Here is a 19,415-nt window from a genome sequence, read left to right as displayed (position 1 = left end):
ATGTAAACCCTAATTTGGGAGGCTCCAAACTTTCTATCGATAGGTAGCCTGCCCTCTCATTTTGCAGTTTGCAGGTGCCAAAGATTTGCAACCCATAACCCATTGGCAGAGGACATCTCAGTTGAAGCTGCCCCACATTGTCTACTACCTACTAATGCTCATTTTCAGTCATCTTCTCACTAATCTCTCCTCTTGCAGTCTTTGCCAACTGATCCAACCCCTCTCTGCTACTATATTTGCTACTTAGTGACTCCATACTAGCTGTTTTCGTTGTTCAGGAGGCTATGTTTGCATCATGTGACCTGCCCCACGCTGCATTTAGGCTGACCAACTGCCATCTAGCACTTCATCACACTCTAAAGGTTATGTTTTGCCTCTACAGTTACCACCCAAGCTATCACTTATCCAGACTCTATGCTTGCCCCACTCTCTCTCCCTCTCTCCTCTGCCTGTCCGACACAAATCCCGCTACCAAATTGTTGAATTTGCACTCTTTTGTTTTCCATCAACTCTCTCTCTCTCTCTCTCTCTCTCTCTCTCTCTCTCTCTCTCTCTCTCTCTCCAAACGGGTATGCTCTGACGTGACGGGTATGCTCTGACGTGATGGGATAGGTTGTCAAGTCTGATGCAGGACAGGTCATACGTAATGCAAGCGTGATGCAAGACAGGTCGTCAAGTTTGATATAAGTCTGAGGTCGTCAATAATGCAGGCATGAGCTCTCTCTCTGATACAAGCATGACCTCTCTGATGTAGTAATGCTGTACTAACGAATGTCCTGTGACAAAAATACATGCTGTGACGAATGTACTGTGACAAATGAGAATGCTGTGACGAAGGTAATGACGCAGGAGCACTAAGAATGCTGTAAATGTACTGACGCAGGAGCACTAAGAATGCTGTAAATGTACTGACGCAGGAGTACTAAGTGAATAGTGACGGGATGTACCTGCAGTAAACAGTGGTGGGCCTTGTGAACAGTATTTGCAGGGATGCGCAGTGACTGATGGGACAGTTTTGTGTCGTGACTGTGACTGTACAAGAAATCTGTTGACTCTCTCAGACTGACGTGAGTGCAGACCTGTGTGAATGTACTGAGATTGCAGATATACTCAAACTTATGTGAACCTTGCCGTGCTGTGTAGACTGGAGACCTGCGTGAATTCAGAGTGACGCACATTAACATTTCATGCTACAGTGACAGTTTAGGTGAGATTGACAGTTCTATGCTACATTGACAGTTTATGCCACAGTCATATTTTATGATGCAGGTACATTGACAGTTTATGATATACTGACAGTTCATGCTACAGTGATAGTTTATGTTACTAGTTTACTACTCTAGTCAGATTGTGAACTATTTTATGCTATAGCCCGTACTATAATCATGATGGAAGAAACTGACAATGAAGGAATCACAAAACCAACCATGGAAACAATGTTTCATACACTGCCAAAAAACACAAGATACAAAATCTATGGGTGTAAAACCCGAGATTGGAATGTCTCTCCACGGTCAAGTAGATATGGAAAGACATCCCGCAAAATTAATGAAACACTATATGAGGAGATGTTGACCATACTCCGTGCTGAAATGCGTATCATGAGTAAGGAAATGGAAAATGATATACAAGAGCGGGTTCGAGCTGAAATGATAGAAGAACTAAAAAAGAAGATGCAACAAACATTGGATGCACACATGGCAGAGAAAAACTCAATGATCTCTAATCTACAAGAAGAACTAGAGAAATGCAAAAAGAAACTGGACGCACAAAAGGAACCACAAATCGCACCGGAACTACAAAAAGAAATGGATGTTTTAAAAAAGGATATGCACACACCTATACAAGTGTGGTGGAAGGCACCCAAAAGAAAATGGAGAATGTTGAGAATACTGTCAAAGAAAATGTAGAATGGATAGATGTGGCAAAAAAGAACAAAGGAATGCATGGCAACAAAGTGGAAGTTATAAGTGCCACCTTGGAAGAAGAGGCAAAAAGACGGGCACGCGCACTCCACGTAAGAGTGGTTGGACTAGATGAGAAAAGCTCCCCAATTGAAGATGCTACAGCTCTTGCCACCGAAATTGAGGCTACAGATGTACCCATCATTGGGGCTTGGTGAGTAGAGAAAGCTGACATAAAAACAAAAGTCCTCATCTTGAAGTTTGGAGACTTGGAAAAGAAGAGAGCCTTCCTCTCTAAGAGGATCGCTCTCAAAGGAGAAAAGATCTATCTAGATGAAGACCTCACCCCAGCCCAAATAGCCCACAGGAGGGATATCTAGAAGAAGACCTCACCCCAGCTCAAATAGCCCCTCCTATGGGCTATCTGGGCTGGAGTGAGGTCTTCATCTAGATGGATCTTTTCTCCTTTGAGAGAGATCCTCTTGGAGAGGAAGACTCTCTTCTTTTCCAAGTCTCCAAACTTCAAGATGAGAACCTTTGTTTTTGTGTCAGCTTTCCCGACTCGCCAAGCCCCGATTATGGGTATATCTGTAGCCCCAATTTTGATGGCAAGAGCTGTAGCATCTTCAATTGGGGAGCTTTTCTCATCTAGTCCAACCACTCTTACGTGGAGTGCGCGTGCCCATCTTTTTGCCTCTTCTTCCAAGGTGACATTCATAACTTCCACTTTGTTGCCATGCATTCCTTTGTTCTTTTTTGCCACATCTATCCATTCTACATTTTCTTTGACAGTATTCTCGACATTCTCCATTTTCTTTTGGGTGCCTTCCACCACACTTGCATAGGTGTGTGCATATCCTTTTTTAAAACGTCCATTTCTTTTTGTAGTTCCGGTGTGATTTGTGGTTCCTTTTGTGCGTCCAGTTTCTTTTTGCATTCCTCTAGTTCTTCTTGTAGATTAGAGATCATTGAGTTTTTCTCTGCCATGTGTGCATCCAATGTTTGTTGCATCTCCTTTTTTAGTTCTTCCATCATTTCAGCTCGAACCCGCTCTTGTATATCATTTTTCATTTCCTTCCTCATGATACGCATTTCAACACAGAGTATGGTCAACATCTCCTCATATAGTGTTTCATTAATTTTGCGGGATATCTTCCCATATCTACTTGACCCTGGAGAGACATTCCAATCTCGGGTTTTACACCCATAGGCTTTGTATCTCGTGTTTTTTAGCGGTGTATGAAACATTGTTTCCATGGTTGGTTTTGTGATTCCTTCATTGTCAGTTTCTTCCATCATGATTATAGTATGTGCTATAGTATAAAACTGTTTACAGTCTGACTAGAGTAGTAAACCAGTAACATAAACTATCACTTTAGCATGAACTGTCAGTATATCATAAATTGTCAATGTGTCTGCATCATAAAATATGACTATGGCATAAACTGTCAATGTAGCATAGAATTGTCAATCTCACCTAAACTGTCACCGTAGCATGAAATGTTAATGTGCGTCACTCTGAATTCACGCAGGTCTCCAATCTACACAGCACAGCCACGTTCACATCAATCTGAGTACATCTGCAATCTTAGTACATTCACACAGGTCTGCATTCACGTCAATCTGAGAAAGTCAACAGATTTCTTGTACAGTCACAATCATGACACAAAATTGTCCCATCAGTCTGCGCATCCCTACAGATACTATTTACAAGGCCCACCACTGTTTACTGCAGGTACATCCCGTCACTGTTTACTTAGTACTCCTGCATCAGTACATTTACAGCATTCTCAGTGCTCCTGCGTCAGTACCTTCGTCACAACATTCTCATTTGTCACAGTACATTCGTCACAGCATGTATTTTTGTCACAGGACATTCGTTAGTACAGCATTACTGCATCAGAGAGGTCATGCTTGTAAGAGAAAGAGAGCTCACACCTGCATTACTGACGACCTCAGACTTGTATCAAACTTGACGACCTATCTTGCATCACGCTTGCATTACGTATGACCTGTCCTCCATCAAACTTGACAACCTATCCCGTCACATCAGAGCATACCCATTTGGAGAAAGAGAGAGAGAGAGAGAAAGAGAGAGAGAGAATTGATCTTACGTATGATACGAGCGAAGAGCTCGACCCCACATGAGATTATCAGAGCTAAGTTGGGAGCATTACCCATGGTGGCTGAGGCCTTGGTCCAGGCACTGACTTTCATACATAGACTATGGGAGCTCCCCCAAGATAGATGCCCACGGCTAGCCCTGGCCTCTTCTAGACAACTAGCAGCAGATGGTGACGGACATTGTTCGTATGCTCAGATGAGTACATGGATGAGTCTACATGGGCTGCAGATTGACAGACTACCCCCCTTTGACTATAGCCTGGATTGCCCTACACTTGACCTAAGCCGATCAGAGCTAAACCATGTGATCAGAGCAGACATACTGAAGTTAGATACGGAGAAGACCTGGATCTCAACCCCCCTCCCCCCATGGCACGAGGATGGCACACTACCAAACCCACTTCCTTTAGGTATCTGAGGATGGTTTCATCAACCAACCCAATTACATGGACACACAGCTGCCTCGTGGACTACGCACAGTTATTAGTCAGATCCGCACCTCATCCCACCACCTGAGGATTGAGACAGGCAGATGGGAGGATATACAGACAGAGGAACACATATGCCCATTATGCGACAAAGGAACACTACATCTGCCGATGTACTGTATATTATGATATATGAGGTAGATACCACTATCTGTTTCGAGAGGGTTTTGGACCCCTGAGACGGATCATGCAGTTTGAGGATCAAAGATGCTTGGGATTCTTTCTCTTGGAGCTCCAGAGGCGCAGAGCAACAATTCTATGGAGTAGGAGGCCCCCACAGCTCGGCTCACATAGACAGAGAGCAGTCATTGACTTTTTCACTGATACACGAGAGAGTATGGCAGATACCACTACTACTGCCACACAGCCTACAGGAGTACATCATCATTGGACCTCTTCTCCTGTAGGTGTCCCTTTGGATAGAGCAGTGGCACTTAGCTGGTCTAGGCGCCCACGTCCACTCGAACGAAGGCCTAGACATCCACACCACAGACAAATTAAAGCCATCATTAAGCGCCACAGGAGACAAATGTCGAGACGCCTCAGCCATGCAGAGATACACCTCCTTAGAGGACAAACATCTCATTGATGGAGAGTTTTCCTTTTTCTACTTTCACTTTTAGATCATTGACATGTTTCCCTTTTATAGGACACTATTTCATTTTTTCAGTCTTATAGGCATGTTTTTCATCTTTTCTCGTTCCATATGAGAAGCACACCATCATTGTATGTATTGCTTTGGTCTCATAGGCCACATTGGCATTTCAGAGACCTTAATATACTCTCTCTCTCTCTTTTTTTTTCGTAAAACTCTCTCTCTCTCTCTCTCTCTCGCGCGCGCGGAGAGGAGGGGGATTATTGAGGTGCCACAAACAAGCCCCTTAAGCTATCCCCATGTTTGTTCCACCAACAAAAAAAATAGAAAGAACACGGTTCAGTTCTACACTAAATGTAAAGATTGTTTTTGTTTTCTTCCACCCCTTGTCTCTTGCACTCCCTGATCTTAAAATTATCCTCTCTCTCTCTCTCTCTCTCTCTCTCTCTCTCTCTTGCACTCCCTGATCTTAAAATTATCCTCTCTCTCTCTCTCTCTCTCTCTCTCTCTCTCTCTCTCTCTCTCAAAACTTCCTTTCTCTATTCTCCTTTCACTTACCAATACCATGACTTCTCACAAGGTACATCCTTTTGATGTGCCCATCCCATTGAACCTCAACATATGGCGGATGTCCGTTTGGCTTCTCCCAAACTCGAACACACATATGAGTAACATCCCAAATCCTATTGTTTTTCCAAATCCAATGGAGATCCGTCCCTCATGGCAATTCTCCAAGCTCAAGTCAAAAAAATGTAGTAGCAATTGGCAAAATTGCGCACTCCCCCCTCCTGGAAATTCTCCAAGCTCAAGTCAAATAAATGAAGTAGCAATTGGCCAAATTGCGCACTCTCCATTTTCCATTTGTACCTGCTGCTATGAGGACGTTGCCTCTTTAGTTCCAACTCGATTCCTATAAAGGGGAGAAAAAGGAACACAATCCTTTTAAAGGAAAGAAAAAATAATATAATGAGACAAACATCAATTGATGATTCACCAAATAAACGACATATTTTTATATCTATCACTTCAATGATGCTCAATGAATCAAGCAAATACAAATCGAGTTACAAGATAAGGTGTATGCTTGGTGGGTGGGGCTATCCCCCAAGCCAATGACGTGGGGTGATTTTTAATCGATCTTTCGTAAACGTTTCGTAATCAATGATTGATTGAAAATTTTCAAAAATTATTTGAGCTTTATATGGGAAAGAAGAGCTTGGATACATATTCATAGGAATTAAATATCTTTTGCATAAAACAATGGCCTTGGATGATCCTCAAGCATTGCTCTACATGCAATATCTTTAAGGATTGTCACCAAACTACCAAAATGAGGTGCTTCACAATATGCTTCATTCGCTCAAGCATGTTTACATATATGCAAAGAATTTTAATAATATTTTGGCTACAAGTTAGATCAACTAGTCAATGCATGGCTCCCATTGAGCTCCCTCTATCTTTAAGTCAAAAAAGTCAGCTACTCCGGCAACAACTTGTTAACCATCTTCGGAGTACCATAAGAAGAAAGATAGTAAGCGCAAGATCACTCGCAACAAGGATCCCTCGAAGGGCCATTGCTTCGCTGGCCATCAAACGAGTCATAAAAGAGTGTCCCCCAAAACAAGAACGCAAAGCCTATTTCTAAGACCTCAATAAATTCTCTTGAATCTCCAAGTATATCTTTTGAACTTTTATTCAAAGATTGTTTTGTTAATGCTAGTAATAGCAATAGGAGTTCAATTAATAAAATCATCTTTGGTCCCCATTGTTGAGCTAACATAGCATTACATGCTGAATTAGCCACTTAAACAACCCCAAAAATGCTTAATAAATAAAAACCCTAAAATGATACGCAAATTAAGAGAGTTTTAAAACGGTGCACAGTACAAGGTCTTGAAACTTTCTATAAATAGATAGGCTGCCCTCCATTCAATCCAATCTTGTTTTTGCATGTTTCACGCCCTCTAGCTTTGCTGCCCACACCCCGTTCATGAGGAAAGACATCTCAGCCAAAGCTGTCTATTGCTATCTACATTAGTCTAGCACATGTTTCCAACCTTCTCCTTGCTAATTCGCACTATCTCCAACTCGGTGACTATTGTTGATTACTACACTGCTGTCATACAACCTTTCCACATCAACAATTACTATATTTACAGGCCCTAGCTACCACCCAACCACCAGCAACCTCATCCCAACTGTCAGCATCAATCTGCTACATCCGCTTATCGTGAAAGATGCTGCCATGTCATCTGCTACCTGTGTTTACTGTGCAAACTACTACCACATTATCAACTGAATCTGTGTTTGTTGTTTTTCTCTCTCTTCTATCTGTCCAATATTGATCCAGCCTCATAGTTTGCTACATTTGCTATTGCCCGACACTTGGAGGCTGCCTTGCTGCATTTCAAGATACATCAGGAGCATGACATACACTCTCACTCATTACCTTTGTCTCGGTCCTTGAAACATGAGAGTTCAAGATATAGTTTTCATTCCCTACACGATTTGTTTATTGCATGAGCATTGTATATTCAGTATTCAATCATTCATTCAAATTTTCACTAATTCATTGCATTTGAGTTAACCTAACCCTAACTATTATCCATTGAGTTTATGCTTTGTCATATGCTTTCATTTATGTTTCTACATTAGGGTATTTCTTCACACCCATGATCTTTTAAAGGTGGCATATAAATGGCCAAGAGGTTACAGTTTTATTCAATAATGATTCTACTCATATTTTTATTTCTTCTCGCTTTGTGCAGAGGCTACGGCTCCCAATAGTAGCTGTTGACTCAAATTCTCATGTCCCATACGTGGAGGGTCCTACTTTGAATCGTTGGGATCAGATGGTACTAGATTTGGTCTATCGATCCAACAAGACCATCAACTTATGGATTTCTAACTCATGAGCATGGACCATATCGATATCATTATTAGCATGCCATGGTTCTTTGATAAATACTTATCCTTGTATATTGATTATAAAACTCGTATATTTTTTTTTAACTTCATGATCAAGGGCCATTTACCCTCCACGATCATAGAAAATCATATACATATGATTTCAACAATGGAGTTCAATCAATGTTTTTCTAATCCAACTGTTACTAATTATATTTGTTTTGTTAAAAGAGTTCAATTGTCCAATTCTCAATGTAATTCAATTTCTTTTAATCTTAATATGAATACAAATATAAGTGAGTATTTGGATCCAATATTAAATAAATATATTGACAGTCTTTCAATCTGAGCTACCTAACGAACTTGCGCTATCTCGCAAAATCTTAGACCATAGGATTAAAACATTTGCCCAGTTGCCATCTCATCTCTCAATAATCTTATAGATTTAGCTTGAAAGAGAAGGACAAGATAGCTAGGCAACTTTAAGTCTATTTAGCGAAGGGTTTTATTAAGCCAAGTAAATTCCCATTGGGCACGACTATTCTTCTCGCTAAAAAGAAAGCTAGCACGATGAGCTTCTATGTCGATTATAAAGGTCTCAATAAAGTGACTATAAAACATAAGTATTCATTACCTCGAATGAATGACCTTATAGATCATCTTTGTAATACGTGGTATTTCATCAAAATCAATCTTAGGTCCAGTTACAATCAAATATGAGTAGCTTCGAAGGATGTCCCAAAATACCGTTCCGAACACGGTATGGATATGATCAATTTTTTATCCTACCTTTTGGATTGACAAATGCCCTCACAACTTTCCAACAAATGATGAATTACTTATTTCGTCCATATCTCGTAAAGTGGAGAACCATTTTCTTGCCCAAACTATCCAAGTGTGAATTTTTTCGCACAGAGTTGTTATATCTCAGTCATGTTATCTCAATTGATAGCATTCGGATTCGAAAATGTTCGAGTAGTACTTGATTGACCTATTCCGTGGACCATAAGGCTAGTGAAAAAAAAATTAGATTCTATTGGGTTTTTTTTGAAAATTTATAAAGAACTATGCTTATATTGCTAAACCTTGACACATTTGCTTAAGGTTATCCGAAGCAATAAGAAGCACATTAGTCCATCGGTTGTTTGAGCTCAATCAATGTCTTCAAATATTGAAATGACTCGTTACCATTGCACCGATGTTGCAAATTATCAATCCAAATAAACATTTTGAGGTTCATAAAGAATATACTCATATTGTTGAACCTTTGACACATCTACTTAAAGGGTATCCAAAGTAATAAGAAGCACATTAGTCCATCAGTTGTTTAAGCTCGATCAATGTTTTCAAACATTGAAACGACTCATTACCACCCCACTAATATTGCAAAGCATCAATCCGAATAAACCTTTTGAGGTTCATACAGATGCAACCAACTATGCATTAGATACTGTCCTTTATCAGGATGGCCAACCTATCGCATTCAAGAGTTGTAAGGTCACTGATGCTCAAACATATTATACTACTCAAGAGAATAAATTATTAGCAGTCATTCATGTGCTTAAAGCATGGCATCATTATTTGTACAACGTCCAACTTATTATTTGGATAGACTACCATTCATTGAAATACCTTTGTAATCAATCTAATCTCTATGGCCGCAAGGCAAGATGGGCAGAGCTTATGCAAGAGTTTGACGTCGAAATTTGCTATAAAAAGGGTGCAACTAATATGGTTGCCAATACTCTTAGTTGAATTCCTAAAGTTAATGTCTTGTCCTTCTCCAAAATCTTGATTGATCTCTTTCTTTCTCTCAAAGGGCGTTGCCAAAATGGGCTTCACTTTGGCAAGATCTCGCAACTAGTTCAAGAGAAACCTTGTAACCCAAGAAAAGTTCGCACTCCAGATGCCCAAAAGCTGGCAAGTGAGAGAAAGATGGCAGAAAAGTATTTCATTCATGATGGATTACTTTGTTTAAACAAGGGAAACTATGTGTGCCCAATGATCAAGATATCCGTAATAAAATTTTATACGAGTGTCACAATGCACCAAGTGCTGGACAAACTAACATACACCAGAATTTGACCTTGGTTACTCGCTACTTTTACTAGCCACATATTAAGACTATGATTGAGTCTTATGTGCATAAGTGCCTGCAGTCAGCTTAACAAAGTTGAACAGCATAGACAGGCAGGGATGTTACATTCTTGGCAAATAGATTATGAGGAGACCTTTACACCCATTGCATGGTTGACATCGTTCTGTTTGTTGGTTGCCCTAGCTGCTCGCCCAGCCTAGACATATAGAATAGCAATGCTAGGACCAGTTAACACAGTCTGTACAGATTTGTCACAGCATGAACAGCAAAAGCACGTGAGCTAGAACCAAGTTCTTGGTCATCTAAAACCATGTGAGAAAGAGATAGAGACACGGAAGTAATAGAAATAACTATTGAACACTGAAAGAGGTGAAAGAAATGGACCATGGAGTTGATGTACCAAAGCATGCGAAGATGCCTTCAAGCCACACAAGCTATAGCAACCGCCAAAGAACCTGCAATCTCCCTCTCTCCAATGGATGCAGATGTGCAATAACTAAGCAGGACATAAATAGCCACCCAACTTCCCACTCATGCACCGGCCAAATGCCCAAACATAACCAATATAACCCATAAAATGTATGAATGCTAACAAGCCATAGCAATGTCTGCCCAAAGGTGTTGCTGGTCAGATAAGTGCTGAAACAAGGCCATCCACAAAGTTGTCATATGAATCCTGACATCCAACAAGGCAGCACTGGCCAAACCCTTTGCCAAGGTAACATATTGCCAAGAGACCCATACCTAATCCAAATGATTTCCTTGTCTTCTCTCTCTCTCTCTCTCTCTCTCTCTCTCTCTCTCTCTCTCTCTCTCTCTCTCTCTCGTGAAAAATCTGTGTAAAAAGAGGGCACACAAACATGTGTGCTTGCACACTTCATCCCACATTGCACACCCCACATACTACCTCGATGGATATATTACATACAACATTGGAAACCCTCTTCTAATGTGTATACTTCATCCCACATTGCACACTCTGCACACTACCTCGATGCACATATTATGTACACCAGTAGAACCCCTCTTCTGAAGTATTAAAACACATGAGCATTCAAAAGCAATATCCAAGCAAGCCTGTGCCTCATATTTTAAAAAGTGATGGAAAGCAAGATCATCTTGAGTTAAGCTCACAACCTCTCTTAATTAAGCATAAATCAGCAAAAATGGACACAACACTAGGAAAAGACTTGCCTTCTCTGAAAAATCATCATGTTGTTCCAAAGACGGCATGTTACCACGGATGATTTGCACAGCAGAAGCTGCCCAAAATCAATTTGTGACTGAATCAATAGGAAGCATGGATCAGTATAAAATATGAACAAAGCAAAGATTTGCAAAAAGAAATCCTTTACCTGCCATAGTAGTGACCCCTCTAAGAGACCGCCCAAAGGACATCCTATGGTAAATGTGGTGAAAATCAGCATTGCGTTTGGCCACTCCATCCATATGTGCTGCAAAATGGCAATTTATTATACAGACTGTCCTTCGAAAGACCATCATCTTTACAGCAACTGCCCCCTGTAAGATCCATGTCATTCAATTCCATATATCAGTCAAAAGCAGACTTTGCACTTGGGCTAATCGACAGTGATTTATAAGGTACAAATAAAAAAGCACAGAAGCTAAAACTTTACGCTGACCTAAAGCTCTCTAAGCAATAAATAAGTTCATTTACCTTGTTACCAAAGGCTCTGCCAAAACCACAGGCCACTGCACCAACATCCACACCACCAACATACGGAAGAATCTCCTTAGTTACCCTTCAAGCAAGAAAACAAGCATTAGTATAAATTTCCAGGACATAAAGGATGATGGCTTGACAAGCTGGGGCATCTTACCATACACCAATAAGCAAACCAGCAAGTTGTCGAGATCCAATGCGCACAAATGGCTTTGTCTCATTAAGAACATCTCCAATGCTATCAAGCCACCATTGTCCATTCACACTCCCTGCTAGTCCTACCTGCATTAAAAGTTGCACATAATTTTATTAAGGACATGAAAAGAAAAGAGTGCAAACATGATTAACAAGAATTCTACTTCTGGCCAAGTCACAATATATAAGGCCTTGCACATCCACAGATTTTGGTTCCATCTCCAGCATTCTGAACTTCACCATGATAGATTTGCAATGTCACATTTTCATGTAACCACAAAAAGAAAAGGAAACCTTTTTTGAATGACCTTAAGAGATGGTCACCTATTGGGTTTGAAAACCGTTTGGAAGACTTGTTTTGAGAAGGGAAACAATCCCTCCCCACAAAAAAAGCAAGCAAGGAGTACAGAGGTCTTCAAAAGGTGAACAATGTACAGGATACCCTAATTCTTATCAAACTACATACCTTGAATACAGCTGCTTTCAAAAAGCATGTTCACCTCAAAAAGATCAGAAACTCCTGCCTCAAGGCAGTCTGTGTTATTTATAACTGCATACAAATGCACAGTTATGGGAAACGGGATCCAAGGAAAATGGAACAAGAATAGAAATGGAAAAAAAACAGAAACGTCAAGCATTCGATGCTTCAGGGAATTTCCACAAATTGGAGATCATGAGGATGGCAAAAACAGAAATGATGCAAAAGTGGAGTTTCTGGTATTTAAAACACATTACCTCTAAGGTCTTGCACAGATATGAGTCTTTCCCTTAAAAGAAGACAATCGGCTGGATAATGTATATTTTTGCAAGTTGCAACTAAAAAGAATTTGAGAAGTTGAACATGAACTCATTCCTGTTGGAACTATGTGGAAACAAGGCGTGGGAATATTCAAATAGAAATTTATGATTTTAAGCCACACGTACAGGAGATTCTACAGATTGAAAGCACAGAGCACTTTATTCTGATTGTTTCAATTACAAGATCCAATGGCAAAGAAATGAAGTGTTTGCATGTGAAGCTTCAATAAACAATCTAATACGAAATTAAAAGAATGATAGACTAGGCTATGAGATCAGAATTTACAAGCTGAACATTAACAATGGTCAGCCACTGTAGAACCTGAATTTGATCTAGAATGTTGTCTTCAGAGATAGCTTCAAACTCTACCACAGCCCACAAATGACAATGAAAATGACTAACCATGACTACTGCAAGAATAGGCTACCATCATATACAAAATCATCTCTCGATGATCCTTCGACTAACCTGTATGATCCCATCCTGATCAATATGACTCTCTCGAAACAATGTACCCTCCTCAAGGCAAGAATATCTATCATGGGGTGGTCCAAGACATCAAGTCCACTAAGGGGAGGTACTCGTCTCCGATGGCCAGCAATGATAGGTCGAATTTACCGGGTCCGGAGGTAAGGATGTCGGGCACAATGACGGGTTGGTGGGTGCCATGCTCTATTGAGTGTGGTTGCCCGGTCTACTGTGACCCTTGTGACTCATGGATGGTGTGGGTGGCATTGTAGTATTGAGTGCGGTTGCCTGGTCTACTGTGACCCTTGTGACTCATGGATGGTGTGGGTGGCATTGTAGTGCCGGTAGCATCTGTAACAGAAGCATCTAGTGAGTTAGAACTAGTACTAAAAAACTCTGTAAGAACCCACTTTCTTGCTGACTCTACCTCTGTTTTTGCCTTGCTCCTTAGAAGCTTCTCTCTACATGCTCACGTTTCGAATAAGAACAGACCTAGGCATTTCCACTCCTCGTACTCCATCACCCTACAAAGAGGCCTAAACCCCTCCTAAGAACAGCAATGAAATCTCCCTCTAATCTTATAATATACAATACATATATAAATAAAATGCTCCTCATACTCAACTGGCTCCTGGTGGCATAACTAGTAGGTGCATACATCCTCAAACATGTGTACAATATACTATCTCAATCCTGAGCTAGCTTGATGATGTCTGTATTTGTCCAATAGCACTGTGTATCCCATGGGAGAGGTGGATTTCCATGTACATTGGCCTGACAATGAATCCCTTTATTGACACGTAGGAATTGACATTGATACTATGTCATCTTCATACCAAGGGGCGCTAGGGGATACACCCATGTACAATCTATATCAATCTTCACAATATCTGCCCTGATAACTTGATTCCACTTTGTATGCGTAAGATCCAAGTATGGGCAATCCAAACTGTACTAGAGTGGTGGCAATGCATCTCAAGGTTCAGTAATCACTACATAGTGTGTTTGTTGCATGAGCATTATATATTTGTTATTCATTCACTTTATTATTCATTGTGTTCATTGTCTCTGAGTTACCTTAACCCTAGCCCTAACTATATTCTGAGATTATCAATCTGTGCTTTGTCCTACGATTGGTTTCATGCTTTTTGCATTTAGAGCATTTTTTTCACATGGTATCACAGCTAGGTACTCTCTAAGAAAGCTTGGCTTCGATCAGAAAGCTCATTCACGAAAGCAAGAACAACAAAAGGATCAAATGACGTCAAATACATTCGTGACACCGCTCCAATCTCCAACCAAACATGGACAGAAACGACCAGGGCTAGGCCTCCCAGCTTGCTATTGCCCAATCTGACATTGACGGAGAACCATCGAACTACCATGGAGTCCACAAACCATATCAAATTTCTGCCATTGAGTATGATCTCATCCTTATGCATACAGCTCAGCAAGAGATTGAAGGTAAGCCAGAGTTTTCTCTTTAGATTCGGTGCACAAAACTAGTGATCTTGTAGGACCTTCAGAATCTCCGCTACGAACTGGCCATCCACAAGTGGAACCTGGTTGGGATTACATATCACTTCCACAATACTTCTTTTTTCCATTGCCAAGTACAAATCCTATTATTTCAAATTCTATGCCAACTAATTCTATATTTACTATTGGATCCGGAGATGCTCATCAAGAAGGACTCTTCAAAACAAGCTTTGGTCTGTGAGTAATGAAGAATACAGGTATTTCTTCATGAACTCAAAACTAAGTAAGAAGCTAAAAGAAGAACTTATAAGTATTCCTACCCTTCATTTTCCTTCAAATGATTTTATTTCTCATGGTCAATATGGAGTAGGTGCATCTTTATCTAGTGCATTTAATGGACAAAAGGAACCTACAATGTTTCCCACAACAACATCTATCACAAATCCATTTGGGCTCCCACCCATCCCCCACTCATTTCTTTCAACCTCCATTAAGTGTACCACATTATCCACCACACCGGGGAGGGGGGGTCAGCACATTTAGGCACAATCTTTAGGACCTCTACATATCCGTTTCTAGGTGGTATACATGTGATGGAGACTCAACCTTCCACACATACTTTTGAGTTTCCCCCCTCCATGGTATTCTTCAAGTGTGGATCATTTGGTATCGAAATTTGCCTCTGGCATTACCTAATGGACCATCCGATCATTCTATAGTGCCCCAACCGACATTTAAACAAGGCTATCATGTCCCAATGCCTCCACCAACGCCTATGGTATCATATTAACCTATGTCCATTTCGGTACCTCCACAACAATCGGGACTAATTGGACATTGGCAACCTATTTCTATCTATCCATCTTTACCCCCTCCTACTTCTTATCCACTACAACTATCATCTTATCCTATTTATCCATCTTCACAAACACCTCATAATTCTAGTACCTCGTCCGTCAAGCATGCATTTAATGACAAAACTCATTTCAATGTGTCAAACTACACCACTTGGTGAAATTTGATGAGGCATGTCTTAGACTCTCAGAACCTATGGGATTTAGTGCAAAGGTTGCAACCCCAACCTGATCCTGCCCTTGTTCCATACGAGGTTGTCCACTCTTGGAAGGCTCGTAATGCCTCCACTATTGTCGAGTTTATCCAAGGCTTGTTACCTGAGTTTCACTCTCAACTTCAACATTTCGATTTAGCATCCAAGCGTTGGGTAAACTTGACTACTAGTAGATATATCAGTTCATGGCTAAGTCTGAGCATGTGATTCAATGAGCTAGGGAACCAAGATATTATCTTTGATTATTTAGGTATTTTTCCCAACATTTTAGGATGGCTATTTTAGCATTTATTGCTGGCCAACCTGACATGATTTATGGCATTATTTTTGCCTATTTATTCAAGCTTCTCCTCCGCATTCATTGATCGTTCATAACCTGTCTGGTTCTAGTGGAGGGAAAGGAGCACGCGCCAGTGCCTTCATAGCCAGTGACTCACATTAGTTTTGTATTGCCTCATATCTTGGTATATGGATTCCATTTCCTAAGTATCTCTTTGCTTCTAAGTTCCTTGTGCAGTATTCTTTTCTTTTGCAGTGTTTTTCTCACTCTTTCCTTTGTCTCTTGTGTTTAGCAATTTATTACAACAGTTTTTCATGCTTTCATCACTACAAGATACCCAAGAGAAATTAAAAGTTTAGTTGAAAAATCAAATTAACCAGAAAGCTCAGATGGCTAACATTTTTACACACAGATAGTCACATTGACTAGAAGCCCATATAATGAGTGGTTTCAAAACATGAAACCAAATACTCATGATTGAAGATACAAACCATGAACCGATGATCCTATATAATAAATCTCTCTAGAAGCTAAATTTTGCAGCTTCTAAAATTTGGACAGTTACTATTTTTAAAAGTTGCTCAAATGGAAATTCTATTGTTACCAAGACATATTGGCTTAATGATATCAAATTAATTCAATGTTTATATGCTTTAAAAGGCAATTTATATTATTTAAGTGTTTCAAAATATGACCAAATGTTCATCTTCTATTTAAGGGTAGCCAACGGCCCAAGTGCCCTATAATTATACTTGGATCGTCATTAACAAGATGCCGAAGAGAAATTAAAAGTTTAGTCAAGCGGTCAAATTTACCAAAAAGCTTAGATAACTAAAACTTTTACACACGCCGCATAGCCATATCATGCTCGTCTTGCACTTAGTAATTTATGATAATGTTATTATATTGATGAAAAAAACCTTGCGATTAAATGAATCATAAAATAAGCTTGAAAATCTACCTTTCACAATACATAAATAGGAGCAATCAATGGTACCTTGTACCATGTGGAAATAGATGCTGACTTTTTGTGTGTTAGCACCCATGCCTTTGTATCCTTAGTTAACTTGTTAAATATAGATGTATGGTTATCCTACCCTAGCATTATTGCTTCGTAAACAAGGTCTCGATACGGGATATAGATAATCTCCTTTTATACCAATCTGTATACATTCTAGATTAGGGTCTCAAGCAAGTTTATTCTACCACTTTATTCAACTCCTAAAAGTAATCCAAGCATATAAAAAAATGGTTCTTTACATATCTATTTGTACGAAATGGATATAAACCCACTAAGGTCTCCTGGATGGGTATCCTAGCTCTCTCATGTAGCATCCCAACACTAAATAATGATCCAAATAAAGCCTTTTTGGGGGATATAAATGGAAACCAAAATAAAAATGAAGTAGAAAAAATATACTGAATGACTTAGTTTCTCAATACATATAAGTTATAAGCTTGAGAAGGCAACCTCCTCCCCTATAATCTAAGTGTGAACTAAGGCTTCAACAATATAGATACCGAAAGCTAGTAGCTTATTGGAGCTGATGATAATCCAAGCCCTCAAAGCATTAGCTACACCACCAAACTCAAGAGCGAGCTCATAAAGCACAATCCCCACTAAAGAGAATTCCAAAGAGGAACCTAGGATACTTGCAATTAAATAGCCCATCAAAAGTTAAATAGTTTAATTACATAAACAAGCAATCAAGAGAACACATAGAATGGAGCAATAATGAAGTGATTTTGTATTGACTATTAGATTTTTATACTCAAGGCTATAAGATGCACACGATATACACTAAGCCTTTTCAAGCAAAAGGAGACTGTAAAACCACACAAAGTGAGCAAAAGGAGGCTCTAAGACCGCACAAAGCAATAAGCTCTCCTGGAGACCACTGCAATGCTCTATGAAGGTTTGCCCCACCCTTTTTCAAATCCAGTGGCTTTCACAACCCACGATTTTGTGATATGCTCCATTGAGAGACAAATGGTGTTAGAGCTAGACAACTGGCCATTCCCTGGATAGGCAAGAGCAGCAGGTGCAATAGGATAGATGACACATGGCAGCATGTCAGACAGGCTGATCAGACAACACAGATGTTAGTCGGTTGCATTTGTGCAACCAACCTTGTTTTTTTTTTAATGATTTCTTGTTGGCCTATTTATTGGTCCTGATTTCAGCAGTCTTCTATAGTTGTTCTCACGGATTTCAAATTGCAGACCATGGAGACTACTCTCAGGGCTAACGGAGACTGAGATCTTCGAGGTGGAGACATGCAGGCATTCTCTCTGACTCGCGTATATTTCTGCATTCTTATACAGCATTTTACACTACAGATTTCTTGCGTTTCACTGTCAATTTTTCTCTCTCAATTCACTTTGTCTTGGTCATTCGCTTCTGTATTGCTTCACTCTAACAAGTGGATGTTGGGGACTATCTCCTCATCAATCCGCTCCTTTGAGAGACGGTTGTTCGACTCCTACCCTTTAGCTTTATAGTCTGCTCCACCGAAGGGTAGTTGTGTCAGAGTGCAGCGGTGCGGAAGCGTAGGACTGAGAGAGAGAGAACGCAGAGAGAGAAGAGAGAGAAAGAGACAGTGGACGATGAAGATCTGCTGTATAAAGAATGCTGAATACAAAGATATACACGGGCGCAGTGCGCTGGACTGCGTGTCTCCACCTCGACGATGCAACCTGCTGTCCACCTCGAAGTCTGCTGCAGTCTGCACTGTCTGCTGTCTGAAATCTGTGAACAGAGACAGAATCTGTGCGTCACCAGTCTGTAATCTGCGTCAGAGAAGTGTGTAAGACTGCTGGGAACGTCGGGTATAAAAAGCCGATATCTGCCAGAAAATAGGGCGCCAGAAATACCCTGTCGGCTGCATTTTAATGCAGCCGACTGACTGTACAGGTCGGACTGCCACGTGGCAGTCCGACTGTGCAGTCCGACTGCACACCTGTCCGACTGCACTCTGCCTCCTGCCTGGCTGTGATCTCTAACACCCCCTCTCAGAGCCGGGGCAGGGCAGAAGCCTGAGGGATCTGGAATGTCTCCGAAGTAGAGCCTGAGGAAGCGCCTTCGTAAACAAATCCACAAGATTGTCCTCCGTCTTGCAATACTCCACAGTGATGGTCTCATCCAGAAGCTTTTCTCGGATGAAGTGGTACTGGATCTCAATGTGCTTCGTCCGGGCATGAAAAACAGGGTTCCTTGCCAAGGCAATGCAACTCTCATTGTCACATCGCAGCAATGTAGGACGAGTCTGGGGGAACCCAAGCTCCTCCAATAAGCTCCAAAGCCACACAACCTCGCATGTGGTGG

The 19,415-nt window shown here is 40.6% G+C and overlaps 1 protein-coding gene across 5 annotated transcripts in view; it reads right to left on the bottom strand.

Moving 5' to 3' along the window:
* The window catches only part of LOC148040682 (type I inositol polyphosphate 5-phosphatase 13-like), an 84,826-nt gene that overhangs the window by 54,591 nt on the left and 10,820 nt on the right, over window positions 1-19,415 (bottom strand). For all 5 annotated transcript variants that reach the window (XM_087660997.1, XM_087661005.1, XM_087661013.1 and 2 more), the window contains 4 exons: window positions 11,958-12,082; window positions 11,795-11,879; window positions 11,472-11,637; window positions 11,311-11,378 (listed from right to left, as the gene is read on the bottom strand). In XM_087660997.1, coding sequence (XP_087517123.1) covers window positions 11,311-11,378; window positions 11,472-11,637; window positions 11,795-11,879; window positions 11,958-12,082 — 444 coding nt within the window. The remainder of the gene's footprint in view (window positions 1-11,310; window positions 11,379-11,471; window positions 11,638-11,794; window positions 11,880-11,957; window positions 12,083-19,415) is intronic.

This window comes from Lygodium microphyllum, chromosome 2, assembly GCF_053477565.2.
Source record: "Lygodium microphyllum isolate KBCC chromosome 2, Lygodium_microphyllum_v1.1.10, whole genome shotgun sequence".
Taxonomy (NCBI): domain Eukaryota; kingdom Viridiplantae; phylum Streptophyta; class Polypodiopsida; order Schizaeales; family Lygodiaceae; genus Lygodium; species Lygodium microphyllum.
Note: the sequence above shows the minus strand (reverse complement) of the source record. Positions and strands in the feature narration are given on the sequence as shown.